General features: G+C 43.1%; 1 protein-coding gene across 1 annotated transcript in view; it reads right to left on the minus strand.

The window, feature by feature from the left end:
• The window catches only part of LOC147336975 (protein NLRC3-like), a 465,583-nt gene that overhangs the window by 356,323 nt on the left and 96,751 nt on the right, over nucleotides 1-12,509 (minus strand). Inside the window, exons 7-8 of the mRNA XM_086287150.1 lie at nucleotides 11,582-11,755; nucleotides 7,030-7,203 (exon numbers count right to left, since the gene is read on the minus strand). Of these exons, the coding sequence (XP_086143276.1) occupies nucleotides 7,030-7,203; nucleotides 11,582-11,755 (348 nt within the window). The remainder of the gene's footprint in view (nucleotides 1-7,029; nucleotides 7,204-11,581; nucleotides 11,756-12,509) is intronic.

The following is a 12,509-nucleotide window of genomic DNA, read 5'->3' on the forward strand; positions in this document are numbered from 1 at the left end:
TGGAGGAGGCCATTGCTCTGCACTGCATCATCCATCAGCAGGTCCTTTGCAGCAAATGCCTGAAGTTTGACAATGTGATGTCTATTGTTGTGAAATGCATCAACCAAATCAGATCCAGGGGCTTAAAGCACCGAAGCTTCTGTGCTTTTTTAGAGGAAATGGAGTCAGAATATGGGGATGTGCTCGACTTCACTGAGGTACGTTGGCTCAGCAGGGGAAATGTATTAAAGAGACTTTTTGAGTTGAGAGCAGAAGTGAAGCCTTCATGGAGAAGGATGGAGTTAGTGTTCCTGTGCTAACTGATCCCAAATGGCTCATGGACTCAGCTTTTCTTGTTGATATGACACATGAGCTTAATGTACTGAACAAGACGTTACAAGGCCAGGGGCAACTTGTCAGTGCTGCCTATGACAACGTGAGAGCATTCTCCACAAAACTGGCGCTCTGGAAAGCTCAGCTCTCTCAGACAAACCTTTGCCATTTCCCAGCATGCAAGGCACTCGTGGATGCAGGCACACCATTCAGTGCTGACGAGTATGTTGATGTCATTTTGAGGCTACAGGAGGAATTTGATCACAGACTTGCTGACTTCAAGACACACAGAGCCACCTTTCACATTTTTGCGGACCCCGTCTCCTTTGATGTGCAAGATGCCCCTTCTGTGCTTCAAATGGAGCTCATTGAGCTGCAGTGCAACTCTGAACTCAAAGCAAAGTTCAGGGAGGTGAGTGGAAAAGCAGACAAGCTTGGACAATTTTTGAGAGACTTGAGCCCTAGTTTCCCTCGGCTTTCCCGAATGTTCAAGCGGACCATGTGCCTTTTTGGTAGCACATACTTGTGCCAAAAGCTCTTCTCCACTTTGAACTTCAATAAGTCCAAGTACAGGTCCAGACTTACGGATGATCATCTTCAAGACATACTGAGGGTCGCAACTGCTTCCTCCCTCAGGCCAAATCTGGCTCGGCTATGCGAGAGGAAACGCTGCCAGGTCTCTAGCAGCAAGGAGTAGGCAAGAGAAGCCATGTTCAGAAGAACAGTTCATTTTCTACAGTGTTCCATTCATGTTCAGAAGAAGGTTATAGAACTGTTAATACAGACATTTCAATCTAAATACAGCAGATATAGAAGACTGAAAAATATCTTATTATTATTTTATTTATGTATTACAGATTGATTAATTTTCTTATTAATTCTTAATTTGTTTATTTATTTTTCATATTTTATGTTAAAAAATAAAAAAAATAAAAAATAAAAGCCCTTTATGGGCCCTGTTAGAATCAATATTTCATTCTCATTCTGTTGTTTGAGAACAATAACAGAAAAATGTGCACTTGAGAACAAATTTATTGTGAATTCAGCTGTTCAGCCTATTCAGCCTTGTTTCATCCTTCTGTCAGTGTCACTGTGACTGTGGACATACAGCATGGGAAACATACACATGGCTGACACCTTATTAAGTACACAGTGGCCACTATCTCAGGTATAGTACACCTGTGACCTAATAAAGTGTATCTAAAGTTACAAAATGTTGTCTCTGTCCAAATATTTACGGACCTAACTGTAGGTCTACTTTTAATGAAACTCTCAACATATCAGTTATCATTAATGTTCCTGCAAACAGACTCCTTGGAGACCCCTACATAAATATCCATGAACTATCCAGCTAGACTAGTGTGTCTGTCCCTGAAAATATTCCTGCATGTGTGATTGTTCATGTGTCATCTGCAGGAAACAAACAGGAAGTGAGTGAAAGACACAGGAAATGTTTCCAGCTCTTCCTCCTCTATCAGATTTTCTCTCCATACCTGAGAGTGTCCAGTCTCCAGCCTGGATCCTTCAGTCCAGCCGACAGCAGCTTCATTCCTGAGGGACCTGGATGATTGTAGCTCAGGTCCAGCTCTCTCAGATGGGAGGGGTTGGAGCTCAGAGCTGAGGCCAGAGAAGTACAGCTTTTCTCTGTGATCAGACAGCCTGACAGACTGCAGACACACAAAACAACAATCTATCTGACAACAGTTGTTTTCTCTTTGTCACAATAACATCTATCCATCCATTGTAACTTTATTTATAAGTGACAATACCCAACAGACAACAACAGTCATCTGAAGCTGTTTAACAGTGTAAGGTAAGAGCCTCCACTGTGAGCAGCACTTGGTGATGGTGGGAAGAAGAACTCCCTTTGACACAAAGATCCTCCCAGTGAAAACAGGCTCCAGGAGGAGCATCTACCATGACTGGTTGCAGGGTGAGGGGAAAGAGAAGAGATGAGCTCAGAGAGACAAGAACAAAACAGAGAGACAAAAGTTAAGGACATGCAGTAGTGACATATAAAAGCATCAGGAGTGAAAAGAGGGGAGAAGAGAGCAGAGCATCATGGGAAGTCCACCAACAGCCTGAGCCTATAGCAGCATAACTAAGGGATGGTTCAGGGTCACCTGATCCAGCTCGAACTATAAGCTTTATCAAAAAGGAAAGTTTGAAGCTGATCTTCAAAGTAGAGAGGGTGTCTGTCTCCTGACCTCAAACTGGGAGCTGCTGCCACACCCAGTCCAACATAGCCAGGCTTTCTTTGCTGCTTTGACAAAACCTCAAATCCCAGTCAGAGATGATGAGCATCATCACAGTGATGATCATTTCTCTGTTAACCCAGGCTTCCTGCTTCAGGATCTGTGCACGCTCACAGAACAAGGAGACCTTTAAACATCATTTCACTAACTGGATGGACTGAGCTCAGCCTACAGATGAACTGGTGCCAGAGATCATAAAGAACATCAAACAGTCAAATTCAACACTTTTAATGGAAATATGAGATTAATGCTGCAGACAATCATGAAGCTGCTGAATTCATGAACATCAAGAATGCAGCGAGTGGTAAAATAAAGATTTGACCTCAGTGTGCTCAGTGTTCCTGTCTATTCCTAACATATTCCTAACATGATAGCTGCACTTTAGAGCTCTAAAACTGGAACTGACACATGTTTAAACTCTACATGTTACTCAGTACATTCAGTTCTGACACTCGCCCACAGTCCAACAAAGGAAACATGGAGATCACATCAGTTTGTCACCAAAGTCTAATTATTAGGGCAACTTAACCTGTTATTATCTCGTTAACTCATTAACTGATTAACGTCAGCAATTATTTTAATCACAGTTTTTAAAATCATGATTATTGTGAAAGTGCTCACTGGCTCTGAATATACTGTAGCTGGGTAACCATGGTTACCTGGGAGTTACAGAAACGTGCAGAACATGCGATTCATGTTGCACAGCAGTGGGACATTTGAAATAAAGTCAGCACACTCAGTACAGATAGTGCATCAAATATGATGCTGCTGCCAGACGTCTGCCTTTGAACACGTCCCTGCATCGCGCACAACACCAAGGTTGCCATGGCAATCACAGCTGACAGGGACAAAGTGCACAGCTGGAAGCCTGCAGGTATATTTAACATGATGTATTTCTCAGTGTCCTGATTAGATTAGATTAGATTCATGTTTCAGCTCAGACTGACAGAAATATTTGAACTGCTGCTGTGTTAAAGGGAACACTGCTGTTAGAAAGCACCTGATCTGTTTCTGCACACTGAATGTTTTTTTTTTCTTTTTATAGTTACTAAATAATAAACGATATTGTGCAGCACGCAAGATAGACAGCGCACAGTGTGCTTTGAGGCAGCAGCCAAGAAAGCTGTAGTCCGCGTCTGTGAATACCCATGTGTACACCTGTGTGCATACCTGTGTGGATCAGCATGCTTGCATTCCAAAGGTTTCTCCATGTAATGATCTGCTAGGGAGTGTGGGGGGGCCACAGCCCTGTCTGAAGCAGGTATGGAGGAGATCAAAACTCCAGACATCCAGAGGCCCCCAGAACACAAGAGACCAAGGAAGACCCACAGAGGGGCAGCTGCGCCACTGTCCCAGTTAGAGCTAAGGAGAGTCCCAGATGAGGGCTCATTCAGCAGCCGCGGAGCAGAAGCCAGGGGGAGTTGCAGTGACGCGCCCGTGAGCTCCGCCGGCAGCCAGCTGTGCCTGAGTGACTGAGCCCCAGGCCGAGAGGCCGGGGGCACTCCACCTCCGAAATGGCCCGAGCGAGCCCCAATAAGTGGCCGCCAAGGAGTGAGCCGGTGTGTACCCGGACGCCCACCCCCAGATACAAAGAACCACCAACGCACCGACACCTGAGGGCGTCCGCCACCGGCAGGGGAAGTGGTGGTGGGTGGAGATAGGCCTCCAAACCTTGGAGGGCCCGAGATGTCCCCAGAGAGGTGGCGTCTGATACCCAACCTGACATATAGACACAAACATACAGGCACACACAGACACAAACATCCATTCCCACCCTCATGCTCTCATGTGCACTTCACACTCAACCGACGTGGAGACAGACATAAAGAGACGCTGTACACACGATCACACTCCCCAAGCGTACTCTACCAACCGGGTCTAGGTACCCTTGCTCCTGGAGGGGGGAACTGCACCCAGACCCAGGTGGTGTTACCCTTTTCCCTGCGGTGGGGAGAGGCAGACCGCCCCGACTCCGCAGCAGCAGGGAGGCCCCACACCCCAGACCGCAGCCTGACAGCCAACTCCTCCTAGCCCCCCCGCTCCAGCAGGCCGCAGAGAACGGGGGTTAGAGAAGACTCCAAACCTCCCTCCACCCGCTCATTGTAGTGTTGATGCATGTGTGTTCTAACGTGCAATTAAAACCCAGGAGGGCATGGAGCTACCTACCAGAGAGCAGCAGGTAAGCACATAGTCCCTCCTGTTAGCCCTCAATGTCTACGTGTATTTAAAATTGAGATAAATGCAGTTCATGTTGTCAACTCAACCTGGACTGTTGAAAGAGTTTTTCTTTGTCTTGTTTCTGACTGAGATTCTCCAAAGGAAATCCAGCACAAACACACACTTCACACACTCAAAGTCCTGCACAGTAAATGAGCTGATGAGCGTTTGTGCTGCTGCCTGATAACAGAACAATAGTTCTGCTGCTTCCTGTTCTGGAAACACACATTTATAAATGTTCACTTGCTGTTGATCAAAGGTATGTTGGTGGCTCTGGACGCTGAGGGAACTTTGTAAAAAACTAGCTTAAAGTCTGACTCCATCCTCCATTTAAATAACTCACAGCAACAACTGAATAGCTTTGCCTTTGTGTAGCTGACACTTCATTTTAATGTCCTTCTATTCTGGTTCATCTGGTCTCAGTTTCTATAAGCACACAGGTTTCATCAGGACTCTATGACCTCAGTAATCTTTGCTGGGCCTTAATGCTCTGAACAAAGCTGCACATCACAAGACTAAATAGAAATGAATCAGTCTTTCATTCTCACTGCTGTTTGACTTCAGCTCTCAATGTCCCACCATAACCCATGGAAAGAATTACTGTCCATCCAGGCTGCTGAACATGAAGCTGAAGAAGGTGGAGTATTGTGAGGGCTGATGGAGATGATGATGAATCCAGGAGCAGTGGGTGGATGGCAGCATCAGCATGAAGGATCAGTGTGAGAACACATCATCATCCACAAAGGAAACCAGTCTGAGTGTCTGACGCTCTTGTTAGAAAGACGCAGTCCCAGCAATTAGCTTGTCTGCTAGTTAGCTGAGAGCTAGCTCACTTGTACATTGAATACCAAACTGTGTAAACCAGGGGTGTCAAACATATGGCCCGTGGGCCAAATCCAGCCCTTGAGATAATTTCATATGTCAAATATTGATGAATTTTCAGGCTTGCTGATAATCAATGTGAGCACGGCTGAGATTTTATTCTGATGAGCAAACCATGTGGCCAATCACTTTCAGAGACAGACTGGGATCATACCATTATGTGAAAGAGGACATGTCCCATAGACAGCAAGGGTAGTGGTAGAGACCAGTACACAGAGAAATGGGAGCTGTATTGAAATGCAAGCGTGTCAGGAAAGAGTGAAAAGGCAAAATGAGCAGCATCTGGCTGCATTTCAGTGATATTGGAGACCACAAAGCTGAGTGCAACATTTATACAGGAGATATACAGGAGACGCTGAGAGTAGAACTGATAAAATTAGGAGCTGGCTAAAGTGAGACCCATTTTTATTTCCACCCATTTTCCACTGTGGAGGACAAAAGGTTTCAAACTGGTCCAGGTCTTAAACCTCACGTGTTCTTCCTAATAGCAGTAAATGGATAAAAATAAGGCTTTTATGAAAACACTGAATAAAACTTGCTGCCTTTAAAAAGACTAAATGTACAGTTCAGTATTGAATACTACATAAAATAAACTATATATAAAGTGTGTCTGAATGGCAGAGATGCAGAAATATGTGCATGTAGCACAGAGCCACGGCTCAGTGTCTGAATGAGTCTCACAGACCTGAATGTGCTGTTGAAGCCATTTATAATTATAACGTAATTCTTTACTCGTTTGATCTGCTCCTTACCACAAGCCACCAGACGTAGAAGGTTTTGGACTTTTAACTATATTTTCTGAAGTTTTACAACTTTTCTTACTGTTAAAAACCTCGTTATGGCCGTTCATGCTGTACAAAGTAATTAGACATGTGTGGTATCTACAGAAACGTCAGGATCTCAGCTAAAAGTTCACAAAACCATCTCAACAACCACCAAACAGCTGAAACAGCAGGTGAACAGATCACACAAAAAAGATGTAAACACAAATCCCCCTGATCATCTGTTTTTTAAACATGAAGCGTGGTTTTGGACGTTCATTTACTGCTGGTTCAGTGAATTTTGGTTGGACAGTGATGAAACCTGCAGCCTCAGAATCTGTGAGAAGTCTGCTTTCAGCACGCAACAGCATTGTTGTGTTGTGTTGTGTGGATCCACCTCTGCAAACTCATCACTGTTTCACCATCATATTTTCTACTTAGACAATAACAAAGGAAGCAGTTCCCAGGAACTACTTCCTGTCTTGTTAACATAAGAGTATGTTGCCCTTCAAAACACCTCCACTTCTCCTCTTATTAGAGGACTGCCTTATTATTAATCTGCTAATTCTGTCAGTTGATGAAAGAAAAATGCTTGATCTCACCTGAGAGTTTCCAGTGTACAGTGTGGACTCTTCAGTCCTTCAGACAGAAGCTTCACGCCTGAATCCTTCAGGTTGATGTTACTCAGGTCCAGTTGTCTCAGATTAGAGGTCTGAGAGCTGAGACCTGAGGCCAGAGCTTCACAGCTTCTCTCTGACAGGTCACAGTTACTCAGTCTGAAAAATAACAGATAAACAATTACAAAAATAAAACACTTATGTTGAAGTGTAATGAGATACTATTATATTTAGCAATATTTCATCTTGTTTTGTCAGGAAACTGAGCACTGATGCAGAGCAACATGTGGAGAGAATCAGAGGAGAAGAAGTGAAGAGAGAACAGCAGTAAAACAACACTGAATTGTTCAGTGTGCTTTTGATATCAACAGAATGTGTCAAACTTCTTTATTTTGTATTTGTTTTAGTAGAATTGATGATTATCACTTAGATAACAACCACAGGCCAGGTCTAAATTGCACTTTGGTGACAGTTACACCCAGAAATATTTCAGAAATGTGGACAATTTGTGCTCCATTGTATTCAGTATTGAACAAACTGAGTACCGATGACCACTTAATATTTTTGATATTTTATTTGAGTTGTTCCACCTGATCTGTGTTAACTAGAATAAACATTTAAAAGCTAAAGCTATGATCACATATGTACTTACAGAGCTTTGTTGGAGGCTTTGACCACTGGCAGCAGCCTCAGTAGAGCCTTTTTAAAGGCTCGTGTTCACACTTAGATCATCGATTTCTACTTACATTTCTTTCTGGGAAAAATGGAGATGACTTTGAAAACGAAAACTATTTTCCCCAAAAATCAGCCCTGGATTAGTAAATCACTCCAACATGTTCTCAGGCAGAAGAAGCTGTCTTGTTATGAGGGAGAGAAGAAAAGCAGCTAAAATCAGGTGTAAAAGTAAAGCAGAGGATGAGCTGAATAAAGGACACTCAAGGCTGGCTTGGAAAGGAATGAAGTCCATGGTGGGGATGCAGAACAAGGAGCAAAGATGAATGTGATGCTGAATCAGCAGAAGACTTGGACTCATTTGATTCCAGCTTTGATATCATTGATTTCAATGAAGAGCTTTGTGATTGTAGCAAAGGGCTGGTAGCTCTGAGAGTCCCACTGATGAGGCGTTTGTGAAGGTTCGCAGTTATCTAAAGAGCTTAGAAAAAAAGGCATCTGGACTTCTTTAAGTTTTTTGAAGACGTTTCGCCTTTCACCTCTCATCCAAGAAGCTTCTTTATTTCTAGGGTCAAATGGTGGAGAGTCCCAGATTAGCCTGTGTACAAACAGACTTCAGCCATATGAGAGTGAGTGTGAGTGAATGAGAGCACACACAGGACACTCTGATCTCTGAATGTGTGTGACGCAGTGAAAAAGAGGATTGTACTGGATATACTGTGACTGACAAACAGAGTTTAAAGAGAAAGGTGTTTGGATTAAAATGGATTATGCTAAAGTGAACGTGCTAATGAAATCTGGACTGACTGAAATGTGAAGTGAAGATAATTCAGATGTAAAAGAGAGAGAAACTGATAATAAGGTGGGGCTGGAGATCAGTGAAGGGCATGTAAACACCCGATTGGCTGAGTAGATATCAGATCGACAGTTTCACAGTTTTCCCTGTGGATTATAACTTTAAGAAGATGTGACATTCATCAAGGAATCCTGCTCTCCGGATTATTTCCATGAACACTGAGCTGGATCACATCTACAGTGCTGGAAGTGCCCGTCTCACCACCAACCTCTCTGTGCACATTCACTTTTTAACCCTTTGTGAGACACTAAAGGTGTAAATCTGAGTATTTATCTATGTTAGTGCGAACACCTCTAATAGGTTGGTTTAGTCTTTCCAAGTCATATCTTCCCTTAGCTCTGCGGTCCAGGCTCCTAAAATCATCCTAGTTTAACAAGCACTACAATCTAGAGGAGAACTGCACTACCAGGTGTGACTGATGAGATCTGACCTGCAAGGATACTCATGTTTATGTATATCAGGACAAGCAGGGAAAACCTGGACATCAACTCTGTCAGGCTGCCTGAGTCCTCTCACCCACATCAGCTCAGAACTCTGCATTATCTACTGAGTCAGACTCAGAGGATCAGAAGTTCTACAAAGAGTAGAACCAGACTTCCTGTATAGAGGTGTGTGGGCCTACTGATCCACAGTGTCAGCACAACTTTCACATCATATTCATCTCAGCACAACTAAACCATGAGACTGACCTCAGAGTTTCAAATCGACATCGTGGATTCTCCAGAAGAACACACAGCTGCTTCACTCCTGAATCCTGCAGGTTGTTGCAGTCTACACTCAGGTCCAGCACTCTGGGATACGAGGGGTTGGACTTCAGCGCTGCTGCCAGATAATCACAGCTGATCTCTGACAAATCACAGTCCTTCAATCTGAATAAAAAATGAAAGATGTAAGTTTATTAGACAAAGTGTGAGCTTGAAATCATTCAGTGTTTCATCATCTGTTCAGAGCTGAAGAAGGTTCAGAATGTAGAAGTTTAGAAAATGGAAACTCCAAACAGCTGAAGCCAACAGGAAGCAGCTTCAAACAAACACAACAAGAGAAAAAACTCTGAATGTTTCACATTAAAGTCGTACATTTATCATAAAAACAGGACAAAGACTTGAAAAAGTCGTGTTTTTCCTTCCAGGAACAACAAGGCTTCACTTTTAAAGGTGAAGTGTGAAAGAAATGGACATATTTGAAGTCCAACACCTTTTTCCAGTCACATTATTAAAGCAGAAAAACTACAAGCTCATTTTCATTCCATCAAGTCATCTTCTGACCTGGACTAACAACACTGGTCTCTATGTGCAGCTGGCTGTGAGACCAGTGCTCAGGGAGCGTCTACAAAGTGCAACACTGAAAGAACATCACACACTCATTTGCTTCCATCATCCAACCTGAAGAGGAAACAGAGACGGCTCCCCTTCAAAGTAAAAGCTGCTCCTTTTGGACACAGTATCAAAGAAAGTCTACAGTATAACATAGAAAAGACAGAACAAAGTTTTGGTTGTTTTTAAATTGTGCAGAAATGAAACTACACTAAGCTCAATTATGTGACAGACATTTCATCCCATGTCAGTTTGGCCTCATCCTGGGCCGGATTATCCAGCACACACTCTGACCACAGGCCCAGGGGCCACGCACAGCTGGGCTCCATCCAAGAGACAGGAAACAAACCAACACAATAATAAAAAGCACCATGTGATCTTCTTACATCTTCAAGACAAACATAGTAAAAACATGAGCATATTGGCATCGTTCTAATCCCATATGGGAGCTGCCAGTCACTGACTCACACTGCAAAACAGAATTGTTGAAGATTTAATTTTAATTTCAATTGAGATTTGATTTTTTTCTTGTGTGCAACACAGATTTTCTGTGTGCAGAGACCGTGCCAGCAGCGCGCAGTTGCACGAGCGCAGCTTAGAGGGAACATTGGGCACCACCACAGTTCACTTCAACAAAACTTTACTTCAGATTTGTTTTCATGTTTTGATCCAGTGATGAGAGCCGTTTCCCCCATGTCCAGTCCTTGTACTAAGCTAGGCTAAACATGTCCAGGGCCTGTCTCTGTGCAGCTTTTAATCTGATGTTAATAAGGTAGAAATGGAGGAAGAAGAAAATGACTTCATCAATCAACATGCAGCTACCAACCCAAATGGTGAGGTGGTGGTTAGTTATTACTGTTGTTTCTGATCCCCTACATTATCCTACATTCAAATATATTCTCCAGCTACAATAGTGTTTGTGTTCCTAAAAGGATTTCATGAATGTGTTACTGTTCATGTCACATCTGTATGAAACAAAGAGGAAGTGAGGTTTATCCTTCATGATCACAAACTGTTCCAGCATGTAAACCTGAGATCTGTGTGGAGCAGCTGACCTGTACGATGTGCTCAACACAAACATTATTTACCATCAGTTACTGTGTGACTGAACCATGTGGGTGTATGAAACATCGCTTTCAGTGTTAATAGCACATGGCAACATTCAGACGTGAATCTATACAGTAACACTTTGATTTGTTACAGTGAGGAGACTGTTGAAGGAACGATGAGGGGAAACTGTAACAGCAGCAACAGAAACCAGGAGACAAAGCTGAGGTCTGGGTTCCTCTATGCTACACACAGCCTCCTGCTCCTGGACTTTAGTAAACACATAAATGTCTCCAAGTACACTTACTTCAGAAATTCTATTAAACTCATTACAAGTTTACTTCAGCTTTAAATTACTCACAACATCAGCACACATGAGTAAACAAAGTAACTCACAGCTACTGTTCAAGTTTAGTCATCTTTAATACAAATATACCTCATTATTATGAATCTCACAGCTACCTGCTCATTGAACTGAACAATAATTCTGTTTGACCATTAAAACAAAATATGTGACTGTAAAAAATGTTCAGACAGTAATTAAGAATCTCCTAAGCAATCCAAAGACAAAGAAAAGTTCACCTGCCAATTCTATAAAGCTTGGTTGTTTGTACAATAATATCATTTAATGATATGTTTGGATCCTGACCTGAGAGTTTCCAGTGTACAATGTGGACTCTGCAGTGCAGCAGACAGAAGCTTCACCCCTGAATCCCGCAGGTCATTGTTACTCAGGTCCAGCTCTTTCAGACTAGAGGACTGGGAGTTGAGAACTGAGGACAGAGCATCACAGCTTCTCTCTGAGAGGTTACAGCCACTCAGTCTGGAAGAAAACAAACAAACAATTAAATCAGTCAAATGAAACATTTTTAATGCCAGCATGCAATACAATTATTGGTTAACTAAATAGCTTCATTAAAACACAACTCTTCTTCTATAGCAGCACTTACTCCTTGTAAGCTCCACCTGATCCACCTTCTGAGTCACAAGACATGAAAACAAACTGTAAATCTAGTAGAAACATGATTGGAAATCTTCTCAGATCCATTTGTACATTTAGAGCCTGATCCTGAAATATAGCAGCACGGACATTCACAGCAGCAAAGGGTTCTTGCTGATCTGAGCTGGCTTGGCCCTGGCTTATTGAAGATTAAAGAAAGCGGAATCAGCTGTTCAAACCCCCACAAGGCTGCCCGCTGTGGCTGAAACAATGGGACGGGTCGTGACTTCTCAAAATGGGCTCATTGAACGCAGCACGGATAAGATCTTGAAGAAGCTCATGGTGGTCGTGAGTTCTCAGACTTTGCTCTTTGAGCGCAAAACCGATAACCTCTCGGAGAAGCTCGTGGCTCTCCAACGGGAGATTGAGAGACGAGTGACGGACTGTTAGATCAGCTGTGAAATTGACATGCAGTTGTTCGCACCAAAGAAAACCACCATCAGCTCATGCGGGTAACATACCGGCGCGAGCTGTGGTCTCAAGGCTGGAGCTGAACATAACAAATCTCACCCTGATAACAGACGGTGTTTAGACTGTTCCTTCCCATCCTAAGCATGCTTATCCCCTCCCGGTGCAG

The sequence above is a fragment of the Aulonocara sp. 'chitande type north' Nkhata Bay genome, linkage group LG3 (assembly GCF_057382095.1).
Source record: "Aulonocara sp. 'chitande type north' Nkhata Bay isolate Kocher_YH1m ecotype deep benthic linkage group LG3, A_spYH_male_GT1.1, whole genome shotgun sequence".
NCBI classification, from domain to species: domain Eukaryota; kingdom Metazoa; phylum Chordata; class Actinopteri; order Cichliformes; family Cichlidae; genus Aulonocara; species Aulonocara sp. 'chitande type north' Nkhata Bay.